The 15,753-nt window shown below is 48.0% G+C and overlaps 1 protein-coding gene across 1 annotated transcript in view; it reads left to right on the top strand.

The window, feature by feature from the left end:
• The first annotated feature begins 3,132 nt into the window (after positions 1–3,132).
• The window catches only part of LOC134507198 (calmodulin-binding transcription activator 1-like), a 31,801-nt gene continuing 19,180 nt past the window's right edge, over positions 3,133–15,753 (top strand). The window contains exon 1 of the mRNA XM_063317693.1: positions 3,133–3,276. Coding sequence (XP_063173763.1) covers positions 3,273–3,276 — 4 coding nt within the window. The 5' untranslated portion in view covers positions 3,133–3,272. The remainder of the gene's footprint in view (positions 3,277–15,753) is intronic.

The following is a 15,753-nucleotide window of genomic DNA, read 5'->3' as shown; positions in this document are numbered from 1 at the left end:
AAGTTGTGTCCTGGTCAACTTCACTTGTGGGAGGCTGCTGGGGAGGGAACATGTCGTTAAAATGACATCTGGCAAAAGATAATAATGGAGATTCACATCATTGAGGTCTACACAAAGTTCTAGAGGGGTGTCCCCTTGATTTATTGATGGGTGCTAAGAAAGATGCACCCCCAAGCAATCTTTGACCTCCTCACTCCTGTGGAAACAGCCACGGATGGCCACCTATTGCCTTCCGTCTGGTGTTGATGTTGAAAATTCTTGCAGAAATTTTAGGCTCACGCTCACATCGGCAGGGGACACATCTCAGTGGGAGGGGAAACCAAGTTGGGGAATTCATCCTTCGCTTTCCTGAACTTGCCTTGCATGAAAATGGTAAGGTAGGACCCTCGGTCAACCTTGTCATGGAGGCGGGTTGCATGTTGGGATGGCAGTTTATGTTGGCCAACTTCTGCTGACTCAAGAGATGCAAGAATGCTTATTAACATGGCTCTCCGGCTGTGCCCTTGGAGACCAAGTGTGGGGCCATCGAGGCCAGTCCGCAAACCTAGAAGATCATACCGCTTCCATAAAAAAAAAACCTGAAGTAATGAGAAGTGGATTTTTGTGAAGAAAAATGGTGTAGTTTTTTCTCCTCAAGTTCCTGGCTCTAAATTCTAGATGTCTAAGTTCTGTCTTTTGCACTAGGATGATCAATGGATTTCAGGTTCAAATAAAAACAAGATAAATCCTGCAAGTCCAGTATCTCCTGGGAGAGAGACTGAATTTGTCTCTGGAATGAAAGAAAACTCTGCCTTAGAGGGTTATTTTTTCCTATATGTCCCCATTTCCTTTTTGGCTTAGAATGCCATTCCCCCCCCCCTTGATCTTTATTCTTTTGATGTTAAACAAAGAGAAGCAGAGGCTATCCAAGTCTTCTTCCTTCGCTCTGTGATGCTTGGCTCTTCTTCTCTTAATTTTTTGTAACCTTGGACAAATGCCCAAGATGAAGGTTACAAACAATGCTTAGCCCTGTAGATTCACCCGTTGGGCCCTTTGCAGTTGGCATGGCTTGCTGCATTATCCAGAGTAATGGAGAGCATCAGATCTGATCCACTCAGGTGAAACACCACTTGCAGACAGAAGAGGGAGACAAGTGCTGGTGGGACCTGTTAATGTAGGAGGAGAAGGAGCAGGGAATAGCAGACCCATGGTATCAGAGCAAGGGCAGTTCTGGATTCCCAGTGCATGGGCTTAAGTTCAGGGACAAGACATTTGAGTTCCAACGTGCGGGTGTGGAAGACTTTAGAAGCATCCCTCTTGCAAATGGGCAGCAATGCCCTTTGAAGAAGGAGGTAACTGAGCGTCGAAGGATGAAGCCAGGGCTAGTCCAGCCCAACCGTTCCTTTGTCCATGTCCAAGACTGGGCCTACTTCCTATGAACTATATGTAGTGCCTTGAACTCCTAAAGCATAGGAATCTAAAGGATGGACAGATGGATAGATGGATGGATGGATGGATGGATGGATGGATGGATGGATGGCTCTCCATGAGAAGAGGAGAAAGTTCTCCTGGGCTGTCCTGCTTTACTTGAGAAACCAGAGGTTGCATAATTGAGGGCTAGTTTTTCTTTGTTGATTTGCATCTCAAGGGAGAGGATTGAAGCTGAGTCTATTATTAGTTAGTTAGTTAGTTAGTTATTCCATTTATATAGCCATCTCAGACCAGTGACTCTACTTAGCTTAGGGATATTTTCCTCCTAATGTTCGTCCAAGTGGGGGGATTCAACCAACTTGATTGAACCTAAGATGATGAGCGGCTACAAATCTCCCCATCCCACCACATCCCATCTTCTCCCTTTCTGCAGCTTTCCAAAAAGTTTAGCCACAATATCCTTTTCTTGAGTTTTCGCCCTTGGCGGTGATTCACAAGTTACTCCAAAACTGGTTGGCTGCTTCCCCCTGAGTAGGAACTTCTGTGGAGAGATTTTCCATCTCCTCTTCCCAGCACACAAGTCTTGTTCAAGCGTAAAGACCAAAGTTCCACTTGTGCATACACATCAAAAATGGCAATCCTTGGAGAAATTGTGACGTTATGCTGGTAAATAAATAAATAAATAAATAAGCCTCTTGAGTTTGAGGGTGGCAACCTTGCAGACAGACAGTTGAAGGTGAATCAAAAAGCAGAATATTGTAATTCTTTCCAGCCAATTAACTCCTGGCGACTGAGGGATACTTTTTATTTGAATTAAAAATCATTAAAGTCGGATGCTTGAAAAGGTTTTCATTTTAAAGCTGTAACAATGGCCTGCTTTCCAAGGAGGCCACTGGTGTGTTTCTGCATGTTCTTGTTCTGACAGTAACTCAGCCAGAGAAGCAGTGAGCAACCTCCTCTAAAGATGTGGTTGTTCCTTTGGCCAGATCTCCAGATCTCCACACTAAAAAGGGGCAGATGTCAGGGTCTGCCCTCTATACCCACACACCCTCCCCCTTTGAGCCAACCTTGATCACAGGTGACTACATAACAAGTCCCTGCGGTTTTCTCGGCAAGATTTTTGAAAGTGGCTCGCCATTGTTTTCTTCTTCTGGGAGGGAGTGACTGGCCCAAGGCCACCCAGCTGGCTTTGTGCCTAGGCAGGACCAGGTCTCCCAGTTTCTAGACCAGTGCCTTTAACCACTAGGCCAAACCAGCTCTCCCTTCATATAATATGTCAAGCCAAAATGGGATTTGTTTGGGTCCAGCGTAACACAACGTCCCTCTTGTTTTGTATTGTGTGACCCAGCCGACTGTGTCTTAGTCAACAAACTGTTGTTAATCAAACAGGGGCTCATGAACCCAACGTTGCCTTTCTGACCCAGCACTGAGGGTCACACAGAAGCTCAGCTGCCGTTCCTCTTCGAGGTGGGACCTGGCCTCACCGTTATTCCGCTCTTGCTGCTGTGGGACCATGGGTGCCCCGTGGCCAGGTGGACTGGCCCTTGAGCTGGCTGCTTGCCAATGCAACATGGAGGGGACTTAATAAAACTCAGGTGTTGGGTGCGGAAGCGACCCCATCTTGCACGCTGTCTCACGAGCTTTTCTTGCACCCATCCGCCTTTCTCTTTGCCCCGTGATGGTGACCACATCTGCATTTCTGTTCTCTCTAGAATCCAGATATTGTGCTGGTGCACTACTTGAATGTACCCGCCATCGAAGACTGTGGGAAGCCATGTGGTCCTATCCTATGTTCCATAAACACCGACAAGAAGGAGTGGGCAAAATGGACAAAGGAGGAGCTGATTGGCCAACTGAAGCCCATGTGTGAGTACGGCAACGGAGGGCGGGTGGGAGGAGGGCTGGCCATGCAAGAGGGTGGAAGAATCCTTCCGAGGGCACATCTTTCAGAAGCCCCTTGAAGGCATCAAGGTGCACGTGGGATGGAGCTGCTAAAAACCCTTTTCCTATACAGGTTGTCCTCGACTTACAACCATTTGTTTAGTGACCATTTGAAGTTATGATGGTGCTGAAAAAAGCGACTTATGATCGGTCCTCGCACTTATGACCATTGCAGCATCCCTGCAGTCATATGATTAAATTCAGGTGCTTGCAACCGGCATGTATTTACAATGGTTGCAGTGCCCAGGTTCATGTGATCGCCATTAGCAACCTTCCCAACCAGTTTCTGACAAGCAAAGTCAATGGGGGAAGATGGATTCACTTAATGACCACATGACTCACTTAATAACCATGGTGATTCGCTTAACAGCCCTGGCAAAAAAAGGTCATAAAATCAGGGTGACTTATTTAGTGACCACCTCACTTAGTGATGAAAGTTCTGGTCCCAGTAGTGGTCATAAGTCAAGGACTACCTATAAACAATTTGCCCCAGACCATTTTTTACCCTGAGATGCAATTGATCCAAGTCAAACAGATGCCTCTCTTTCTAAGCAACGAGGATGTGTGTGTTTGCGATGCGCGGCTAGACAATGATGCCTTCTTTGACCACACAGGGTGTCGCTAATCGGTCCATATGCAAGCGTGTCCCACCAATGCAAAGTAGCATGGCAACATGGAAAAGTGAGGGGCTACTTTGACACCTTCTGTCAAAGCCTCAAGCTGGGCTGCTGTGGGGTGGAAACATCTCCTGTGCAAGCCCAAGCGTGTGCCGAGGCACTGCGCTCGAGGGATGCCTCGTCAAAGCTCAGTCACAGCCCCCTGAGGCTTCTGGGAGGCCTGGAGAGCAGCACAACTCCTGGGACATTGCTCCATCTGGAATGAAAGGCAGCCTTTGGCAGATCAGACCCTGAGCCAGGGTTGGATTAGACGTCTTCCAAGGTCCAGTTGAGGTTCCTCTGTGCTCACAAGGCTCCTCTGCCCCCAAGCTGTTCTCTGCCTTCTCCGTTGTTTTGGTGCTGCCAGAAATTTCCTTGGGGCGTTATAATTCACCCTGACAAAATCTAATGCTCGGTTACCCTTCGCTGGTTCCTCTGCTGAGTGGGCTGGGAGACCCTTCCCAGCTCCCCATCTCTCTGTGGCCTTTCCCTCTTGCAGCCACCTGAGTTTGGAGTTTTGAGGCCACACCAGAGTATCTGATCCTGCTTCACGGGGGCTCTGTGACATCCCTCTTCACACACTCTCTGCAGTGGGCTGCAGCTTGCAAAGGGCCATAGAAGTTGGAGAAATCGCTCCCCAATGCCAGCAAAGTGCCCTGAAAACACAGGAAGCTGTAATGCCAGGCTCCATTTAGCCATCCCAAGATGTTCCTCCGGTCCCAGCTTGCTCCTGCTGGGCCCACAGCTAGGCTTGCAGAACAGATGCCTGAACCAATTGTAGTAGGTTTGGGATTCCTTAGGGTTCGGTCAAAAAAGTCAAGATGGGAGTCAAAACTCAGTCGAACCACTGAGACCACTGTCTTGACTCTATCTTGCCAAACCCCCTAGCTAGCTAGCCCTCTGGCTGGGAACATGCCAGAGCCAACTGGGGAAGGAGATCAGCTGGGTTAAATATTAAATTTTTGATTTTTATTTGCTCAATATTTAATTTAATGTTTTAATTTAATTTAATATTTAATTAAGTTAAAGGTTAAACGCTGGGCTAAAAGTGGCTGATCTGCAGAAACCCTATAGTTTTTGCAGGGGGGCACGGCGCATCTGCCATCTTTGCCCCCCCCCCCCGGCTGCTCTCCCTACCCCACCCATTGCTAAGACCATCCTTAGTCCTACCCCAATACTGACTTAGCAGAGATCCACAGATAGATTCCCCCCTTTTCCAAACAGACCCCATGAATTTCAAGAGGCTGAGATGCAGCTGCTCCCCAGAAGCAAATCCTGATTTTTTTTCAGGCAGCCCCAAGCCCCAATTTAGTGCCCGGGTTGCCCTGTCCAGAACCCAAAGGGCTCAGTTGCCCCCTCCGAAAGGAAATGTCACTGGGCTTTGGAAATTAGGTTGACATCAGTCCAAGCCGAGTGCTGCTGCTTGGGAAGGTAACACGGTTTCGAGATCTGCAGTGCGTCAGGAAAAATGAGGCAAGAATGACACCCAACTGGCCGTAAATCTCTTTTATGCTTTGTGATGGGGGGGGGCGTGCAGGGTTCTGCCCAATTATTCTCCAACTGCACGTCCTTCTTCAGAGTTGCACACCCCGGGAGAGGCTGTTCAAAGGGACATCTTGTGTTTCAGCGGGGGGCAGGGGGAGCTTGAGATTCTGCCCTGATCCAGGACAGAGAAACGGGGGGAGCTCGGCTGATCACATTTGGCGTGCCCAAGGCACTCTTCCACCCCAGACAGACCTTAGCCAAGTCTGTGGCGAACTCCCGAAGCTGGCCCAGGAGCACCATCGCTTTTCCACATCAGCCACATTCTATGCAGGCTTCACAGTTTGATTTCCTCGGGCTACCAAATTTCTCTGTGCTGGATGAGATGAGTCTTTGGCTGAATCTCAGCGCTGCGTCCGGCCTGGCCATCTGCTTCGAGCTTTTCTTCCCCCTCTTTTCACCTGTGGCTGTTTCGCTGCCATGGGTCATGAATTTAATTCCTCGGGCTCTGGGAAACACCGACTTCACAGGTGGGCCTGGAATCAGACATCTCTCAGCTGCAAAAGGAGGCATCCCTTTTCGAAGAGGACTTGTGGGGGCCCCTCTCCAACTGCCCAGTTGCCCCCTTCCCAGAGGGTGGACTTGGGCAAAGGCAATTCTCAGTGAAAAGGAACAATGCCCTGCTACAGGTTGGAAGGGGGCAGTTAGTGGGTCTGGCAATGTCTTAGACCTATTGCAGATCTCAGATTGTGTCAGCCTTGCCAGGTCGACTAGACAGGAAACGCGACCAGATGAGCCCATTCTATTTTATTGTAAAGCTCCATTAACAGAATCTTGCAAGTCTGAAAGTACAAATTCCCCCCACCCCATCTCCTTTACAGCCCAAGAAACTTGGGAGGGCCCCTTCTGAGCCTCTTTCTCCACCCATTATGCAGCTGAGGGCTAGGCCCTCTCTTATCTGACCCTTCCCTAGGCAGCATCTCTTCACTCCTTCTCCCAAGGTCACTCCCACATACCATTACAGATTGCCATTTGTCAGCTCCACGAGGCCATTCGGGGGGGCAGACTGCAGGGGACAGAAGAGAAAGGTTCAGGTCTGTGCCCCAAGGTGCATCCAGTTTAACTTTTAACCATGAAAAAGGCCACCAAAGGTGAGGAGAGAGAGAAGGAAGGACTAGCAGCCCATGAGGATGAACCTCTTCACTAGAATGAAGTTGGGTTTTCAGAGCAAGAAGGAGTCCATGCAAGCCGAGTTCAATCCAAGCCTTCACACCCTAGATGCTGGGGTGTCCGTCCACAAAGTTCCCTTTCTTGAGTGTTGAATGCAAAGGACGCTGCAGCCTCCCATCCAGGATGAGAGCACAAACTTGGATTTCTACACAGTTGACCTGCCTACGACATACCGGCTTTGCTTCCACTATCTGCTGCCCAAGCCAGCGTAGTTGTGAACAGCTGATATATTTTCACAGAGATGTGCACCCAGCTTTTAATGTTTTTTACACCTCTTTTTTAGAATTCTGGAGCCTCCAAACAATCTCAGGTCATAGCAACGTTTCATTGCTATGCCGGTGTTTTCTAACAGTGAAAGAAATCATGATTTGCAATAAAATATTTCTTAACAGTCAACTAGCATATGAAACAATATGTCTCTGGAGAACCACAGCCAACTGCTGGAAAGTTTGTGCTTGTTCACACACTCAAATCCCTTCTTCGGAATCAGTGTTGACAAGTGTGTGCTTTTGTGTGCCCGTTTGTGTTGATGACAAGTATAGCTGAAATCCTAAAAACAGTGGGGGCCAAAAGCTGTGGAACAACCCCACCTTTTTTTTTTTATTCACACCAAGCTCCTTACACCTAAGTCAACTGTGCCATTAAGAGAACAGAACTTTGAAACAAAGATGAACACTGGGGCTGAAGATTTAAAAACGATAATGGCATCTACTGTGTGTGCTTCGAGTGAGCCAGGCACCCTGTGAATTATATGAAGCATCTGGAAGCTGTCTGTGCACGCACAGGAGATCTGCTCTTCCTAGCTCTGAAGCAGGGAGAGAATCATCTTACAACCAAGTGCTGGGTCCTCTTTCCCCAGATTCCCCCTTATCAAAGATCTGGGAACCTAACTCCACCCCAGGACAGAATTCGGGACCTTTCCTTCCATACTGGTCATACTTATTCATTCATTCATTCATTCATTCATTCATTCATTCATTCATTCAATTTATACAAATAATCATAGTTGATAACCGTGGGAGAAGTTTAGAGTGGCTCCCCTGTCCTCCATGTGCTCCAGCAGAAGCATCTAGTAGGGATGCTTCAGTTTGGACCCTTGGGCTGAGCAAGGGGCTGGACATCATGCCCTCAAGGACCCAAAGGCCTTTATCTGAAGCCGTGGAAATGCCCATCGTTGGCCATTTCCCCAAACCCTGGAGCCCAAGATAGCTCCTTACTTAGAGATGTGAATTACAATAATTGGCCCGTTTCAGGCCAAGGGTATGACACAGCAAGTGCAGGCTCCTTGGATCCTGTGGGAGAACGGCAAGGGTGGCCCAGCCTCCCTCATGCATTGGGCATCACATGCCCTGAGCCACCACTGCCAATGTCCCTGGTGTTCCTGTTCTGTCCCTCTTCAAACGCTGGGCAGAACTGGGGTCTCTTCCCCCACTGATGAGAAAGCAAGAACGGCCAACAGGTTGGCCCATTTTACTGGACACTTCCAACTGGCTCTAGAGCAGTGTTTCTCAACTTGGCAAGTTTGAGATTATTAACAGTTTTAAGCCTTTTAGGAAGGTATCTAGACTATACACAATACTATTGTGGTAATAACATGCTTCAGAGGGCAAAGTAAGGAGGCCAGAAGAAGCTCGGTGTCTCTTGCTGAGATACTTGGCCAAGTAAGGTGCTCCTGGCTGTAGACATGGTAGGTGGACAGCTGTGTTAATCAAAGCTGGTTGGGGAATTCTGGGAGTTGAAGTCCACACATCTTAAACTTGCCAAGGTTGAGAAGCCCTGCTCTAGAGCCTAGGTTCACGTAACAAGACTAACCAGGTAGCTAACTATTCAGAGGACTGTTTGCACACAGCGCTATGCTTGGTTAGGCTTAACCTCAGTTAGTTTTTTTGCGACTTAACGTATTACCTGAGCCAGCCTATTTGATTAGTTTTCTGCAAACTCAGAAAACCGGCAAATTTCAGCCATCTAGTTAAGGATGCTGGGCGACCCCAGCCATGCAGTTCCCTCTCTCTCTGTGTCCTTCCCTTTCCCCTTCCCCTCCTTCCTTCAGTCACCGGAGTTTTTCCAAATGCCAAGTGCCATCGTGCGGCCACCAGCTTTACTAATTCCCCTCCCGCACACTGTTCTCTCCGCTTTGAGAGCTCTCCAAACCAATCCGCGGATGTCCTTGGAGACATCTGGTAGCGGAAGCAGGATGCGCTGCGAAGGCTCCAGCGGTCCCATCGGATCAGCGAGATGACAAGGCAGCTGAGTAGACAGAATCCGGGCAGGGTTGGCACTGGCACCGTTGGGAACGTTCCAGTCCTGTAGGGCGAAGCAGGTGGCTTTCAGCCGACCCTGAATCAAGGCACAGCATGCATTTCTCTCTCTGCCCGCCCACCCTGAATTTCTAGATGCGGAAGTTCTAAAATAGCTAAATTATTCCTCCATTTTTCCATGTTGTGATGACTTTTTTAAACAGCCACTCATTCTTCAGTGGGATTTCTCCTGGAGGGCTGACTCTAGCAACACACAGATTGGGTTTCCATCCTCCCCTCTGATCAGGAAGCTCCCTTTCAGCTCCTCATCTCAAAACAGCAGGTCACATCTGTTTGATGCTTAAAAAACATCTTGCAGGAATTTGCAAAAAGCTCTGTGCTCAGCCCCAGATGAGCAGTCTGGTGGCCCCTTTTATGAGTAGCAAAGGGGGGGCCACCAGACTCCTGACTTTTTGCCACCCCAGATTAACACAGCTGTCCACCTACCATGTCTACAGCCAGGAGCACCTTACTCAGCCAAGTATCTCAGCAAGACACTGAGCCTTCTTCTGGACAATGAGGAACAGGGCACCGCCAGCCATCTCACTTTGCCCCAAAGTACATTATTACCACAATAATATTGTCTATAGTCTAGATAGCTTCCTAAAAGGGTTAGAACTTAATAATTTAATAATTATTGTTAATAACTATTGATCGTGTTTTTATTCAGTTTTAACTGTCAGCTGCCCAGAGTCCTGTATAAGAAATGGGTGGCCACATAAATTTAATGAATAAATTAAAAAACCTCGTAGGGCGAATTTTAGAGGGCCTTGTTTAGCTTTATGGGGAGAAACGAGGGCTGCTCTTGAAACATGCATGTGACTCAGACAAAGCTGGGGCCGGAGCAAAACCCCCCATCGCATCTAAAAGAATATCTAATGAATTAAACACCTGAACAAATGAAATCCAGAGTCCGCCTCTAGCAACAGGCAGCTAGATGTTTAAAAGTTCATTCGTAAATCTTAAATATCTGCCGCCCTGGATATGTTTCATTTATGAGGTCCTCTTTCCTAATACGCAGGCTTTTTTTCCATGCAGCTTGGCTTTGAAATTGCAGGATTCTGCCCCAAAGCTGACCTGCCCCAATGCACGGAGTAAGAAGGGGTTGCAACAGGCAGGGTGCTCTGTCTCTGGACACACACACAATCGCACCCCCCCCGAATAGCCTCCCTCTCTGCCTATGTGCCACCAGTGAGTTCCAGGTGGCTGGGAAGAGACCCCTGACCAGGTGATCCTTTGATCCTTTGGTGTTGGGATCCTCAAAGCAAGCAAGTGACGGTTCTCCTGACCCGCCAGCTGTTCTTCACCCAGGCCTTCCAAAAACAGCTGCAACCTGCTTCTTTTGAGGGAGCTTGAAGGACCTTCTGCCAAAGCTCTTTGCAAACATCATGCGCAAAGACCAGCGGAGCCCTTTTCCTTTTCCATCCTTTCCACCTGTCAAAGCCAGATTCGTTCCTCTGCAAAAGTAGCTGTCAGGGATCCATAATCCCCAAGCCCTTGTTTTCTCCTAATTACTCAAAGCACAGACCTGAGCAATCCAACGTCATCCTTAAGACCATAATCTTGATGATTATAGAATATTTAAAGGAGGGGATTGACCCCACACAACAAAAGCGTTCTTTTCTTACTCGAGCCGGCGGGTTCCATGTTTCACCAATCAGCTAGCACCATCGTGTGGCAAGGAAGAACATTTTCTGTAGGTTTTCTTCCTGTAGGTTTCGGGAAAGGGGAGTATTTTTATTCTACACAGCTGCAGCCTGGCCTGGTTTAGGCACCAGCCCTGACTGGCAAGAGAGGAAGGACGGTCCTTCAGCCTCGGATCTGCTCTGGGGGCCTCACTTCTCGGGGTTTCTTGCTTGCATGAGGAACACGTCTGTCCACATCCTTGCTTCTGTTTTGTGTAAATCCAGCACAGTTGTTTTGATTATGAATTCCACCCTTTGCTTCCTCCTCCTCCTCCTCCTCCTCCTCCTCCTCCCCCTCCTTCCTTCCTTCCTTCCTTCCTTCCTTCCTTCCTTCCTTCCTTCCTTCTTCCTTCCTTCCTTCCTTCTTCCTCCTCCTCCTCCCCCTCCTTCCTTCCTTCCTTCTTCCTTCCTTCCTTCCTTCCTTCCTTCCTCCTCCTCCTCCTCCTCCCCCTCCTTCCTTCCTTCCTTCCTCCTCCTCCTCCTCTTCCTCCTTCTTCCTTCTGCAATGATAAACTTCAGATATTCATGAAATGCACAAGATGGGCTTGGAAAAGCCATCCAGGACCAAACCTCAGGAGGCAAGAGGGGTCTTAAAGTAACTTGGGCACTTGACACGTGCATCTGGGACACAAGGCTTTGCATAAGCCAGGGAGGAAAACCCTAAGTGCCTGAGCTGATCACCTGGAAGATGCATGGGTGACCCTTCATAGCCAGGCAGGGCTCCTGAATTGGGAAGGACTCAGTGGAACATGCGCAGATAAAACCGCGCGATGGTTGGAAAGGGGACGGCGCCAAGGTGCTCAGTTCCACTTTTGCTCATGCACAAACTCAGTAACTGTTGGAGGTGGGAAGCTGGGGTGTGTTGCGGGAAGAAATGGTCTTTCCCTAAGATCAGGGAAGGGGCTGGACTAGAAGACCTCCAAGAATCCTTTCCAGCCCGGGATCCTACAGAAATCTAGCCTGAGAAGGCCTCTGCCTCAGTGCTGTTAGAAGCATCACTGCCCCACCATTTGTGCATTCTCTGATCCTCCCTACACTTCAGCCCAGGCCGCCCCACGGCAGACCTCCAACTGAAAGCAGCCACGGCTTCGTCTCCCAGGGTGAGCCTCACCATCACGGTCTGATCCCTAGCACCATTCTGCTTCAAACAACACCCTTCCAGGCCTTCATCCTACAAACTCCGTTCTCCCCGTCTGCCTCATTTGCTTCTAGACAGTGAGACTTTGAGATTCATGAAGTTCTCGGGCATGATTCCGAATGCTCATTGGTCTTGATGGCAAATGGCCCCATCAGTATTTTTACCAGATCTTTCCTCCATATTACAGGGATAGGGGGTGAGTTCTGTGATCCTATTATTGCATGGTTCTTGATTATTTCAAGAACCAGAACTGCTCACCATTACCTTCTCAGTCATGACCCATTCATTTCACAACTCCCATGTGATGTGAGCACCTACCTCTTAATGGCTCTCATCAGGTACCCTCAAGGACACCAACTATATCTGCTAGTCCCACCCTCTCCTGTGCACCAGGATCTCCCCTTGTTTCCATATGCTTAGTTGACATCTTCTTCTCAAATTGTCTCTATTCTGGAGCCAGCAACTTCCTGGAATGTCATGTTGGTCCATGCTTGGCCTTCCCAGCAGCCTACCTTTTCGCCTCCTGTGTCTCTGGATGCATCTCAGGTGCTTGAGCATCCAGTGCAGATTCTTTGATTTCAGAGTCTACCCTTTTATCCCTGTGCTTCTCTTTGCTTCATGACTTCATTGTAGAATATCCTCCTCAACATTTTGCCCTCTGAGGACATTGATCCATATGCAAAGCAGTTGTTGTGCATGGCAAGAAGCCCCATAACCTTTTAACTATCAGGTAGAAGCACCCAAGTTCTCAACTTAGTTCAGACAGATTTCAGAATTCCAGTCATTACCCCATTGTTTCCAGACTTTTTGGAAATTATCAAGGAGTCTTGGCGCTGATGTTGCTCAGTTCCTTCTATATCTAGGACAATTGAACCTTTGTACTGAATCCAGGAGGAAAACCATGGATTCATAAAAACATGTTTTATGTTTACGCATTCTACCCTAACTCTGTTATTGTGGAAGCATCAAAAAGCAAAAGGCATCTTTCCTTCCTCTCTGCAGAGAAAGAAGGCTGCAGACAGATGCTTTTGAAGGCTGTTTCTGTTTCATATCAAGCTTGTGTGTCGCAAGATCAATTCTTTCTCTGGAAGAAAGTTTTTTCAAGCATTTTCCAGAGGACGATTGCCCAAATCTTCTTTACTGAGGTTTGTACGCTATTAAAGCAGCAAATTCTTGGGATGCTGTAGATCATGCACTGACGTTGATTGCAGGAATAACTGCATGCAGATGCCATGCTTGTCTCATGGGTGAAGCCTGAGCTTGCAATCCACCATGCCTTCTTCTGGTGTTGCAACACGGCATCACATGGTCTGTTCTATAAAACCCTGCAAGCATTCTTTGCTAACCCTTTCCCTTGTTGCAGAATAATTGATGATTCAACATGGTATCTTCCATTGCTTTTGTTTTGCCCAGCATTTGGGAGCAGGGCCAATATGGCCTAGTGGTTAAGGCACTGGGTTAGACACCAAGATAAGTGTTCTAACCCCATCTTAGGCCCAAAGCCAGCGGGGTGACCTTGGGCCAGTCACTCCCCCTCAGTCCTAGGAAGCAGGCAATGGCAAACCGCTTCTGAAATGTTACCAAGAAAACGGCAGGGACTTGTCCAGGCAGTTGCCAGGAGTCAGCACTGACTTGAAGGCACCCCCCAAAAAGTGTTTGGGAGAGCTGACACCCTTCCTCAATATCTGGCAGTAGAGACCATCTCAGACCTAAGGGTGGTCTCAGAAGTGGGGTGAAGTTATATAATCTGATTCAAGACCCTTCCTTCCCCACCCTAGTGCAAGGGGATGCAGGGGTGCATAACTTGCAGGCCTTCTTTGGAAAAGGACCATGGAACCTGTGTGGCCTCAGGACGAGCTTCCCAGGTTCTACTTCCGAATTCTCCAGAGCCCAGAGGACGGATGGAATATCTGATCAGTCCTTGATCTTCATCTTGTCCAACAGGATGAAGATCCAGGACTGATCAGATATTTCTATATGCAAGAACACCGCTGCACCCTTTTAATTCACCATCAGGTTCCAACCTTGTCTTGCCCGTCTTGCCATAGCTCTAAAGGTTTTCAAAATGTGCATGACAAGACATCCAGGAGATTCTCCCCTATCTAAGGAGGCTATCTAAGAGTCCTTTCCAAACCATGCTTTTCATCCGCATGAGGATCTCACTCGCTTTTATTTTTTATTTTATGACCTGCACTTCATACGATTTTCTAAACCACTATTACTTTTGCTCAAGGTTTATCAGGCAGCTCTTTCGGCAACTCATGGTGCTTTTTCAGTATATTTTTTAAGCAAGAAGTTTTGGGTTGGATTCTCACATTTGCAACTCCAGCCCTGAAGCGAACTGTGTGTTCTGAACCTCCGTGACCTCTTGATTGCTAAGCTGTTGAAACATGGCCAAGGGAAGAATTAGGGACAGCATCTTGGAGTCCACAACAGGAACATCCTGCCCTCATTTATTAGTGATTCCAGCAAGGCAGAGCTGCTTCGAACAGTTTGAATCTCTTCTCCTGAGAGCATTCTGGACTGAGTTACCATTTATGAGGTCCTCTCTCATCACTTGGTTGTGCAGGTCTAGAATTTCTCTGGCTATTTTCTCAGCCTCCTCCCAATCTCTCACACATACTTAGGCAAAGAAGTCCAGCATTCTTTCAGAACCCTTCCACGCCAGTGACCTTTCACTCAGGAATCTGGAAAGGGGGCAAAGCCCACCATCCCAGGGACCTGTCTAGCCTTACCCAACCCTGATCAATGGTAGCTTTGAGTAGCAGAGAATTTATGCAGCTCATAACTGATGTTCTCTGAGTTTGGTTGCTTTTTGCAGACATTTCATTACCAGATGAGATAACATCAACAGTGCCTGGGAGAATGGAGTTTGCTGGTGGTTTATATATAGCAGCTTGATTGAATTGTGGTTTCTTCCTTGAATTGGTATCTTACACTGTTAGGTGGGCTTGCTATCATAGGAGGGCTTCAACAGAGCACCCAGAAGATGACCACAAGTCTCTTCTGAGCAGCCCAGACACTGGCCAGTTCGGGAGGGGGTCCAAGGGCTGGGAAGACAGACCCACCCCAATTGGAACAACTGCAGGGTGAACCAAGACACCCCCACCCCCACCAAGGCTCATGAAGCAGGCCAGAGGATCCTGAATCCATCTAGAAGAGGCACCAACATCCAACTCCACCCAGCAAGCTGCAGAGGGCCAGAATTAAGGAAAATTGGCATTCCGTGTAGTCATGCCGGCCACATGACCACGGAAGTGTCTACGGACAGACGCCAGCTCTTCGGCTTTGAAACAGAGATGAGCGCCGCCCGCTAGAGTTGGACACGACTGGACTTGGTGTCAAGGGAAACCTTTACCTTTACTTAGAATAGAGGGAGTTAGAACTGAGGAACATAAAACTATAGACTGTAGGATGGTAAATAGGAATTTTGTATAAGATAGAAAATGGGATCGAAAATAAGGATAGGAGAGAAAATAAGGTAGAAAATCAGAATTAGAAAACCCACGTAATAGCTTCTAAAAATAAGGAAAGAGGAATGAAAGACTTGCAAGATTGATGTCAGCCTCGCCGGGTAAACCAGATAGGAATCACGACCAGATGAGCCAATTCCACTTTATTGTAAAGTTACATTGACAGCATCTCGCAAATCTGAAAGGACAATCCCCCCATTTCCTTTACAGCCTGAGAAACTAGGGGGGGTTCCCTTCTGAGCCTCTTGCCCCTTCCATTAGGCAGCTGAGGGCTAAGCCCTCTCTTATCTGACCGTTCCCTTGGCAGCATCTCTTCATCCCACCTCTCAAGGTCTTTCCCACATACCATTACACCTTGCTTTCTGAAATTCTTGTATTGCCAGCTAATTTAGAATGTTCAGGACAAATACTGAAGCAGGAGGACATTAAAAGAGGTGCCAG

Source organism: Candoia aspera, chromosome 18, assembly GCF_035149785.1.
Source record: "Candoia aspera isolate rCanAsp1 chromosome 18, rCanAsp1.hap2, whole genome shotgun sequence".
NCBI classification, from domain to species: Eukaryota; Metazoa; Chordata; class Lepidosauria; order Squamata; family Boidae; genus Candoia; species Candoia aspera.
Note: the sequence above shows the minus strand (reverse complement) of the source record. Positions and strands in the feature narration are given on the sequence as shown.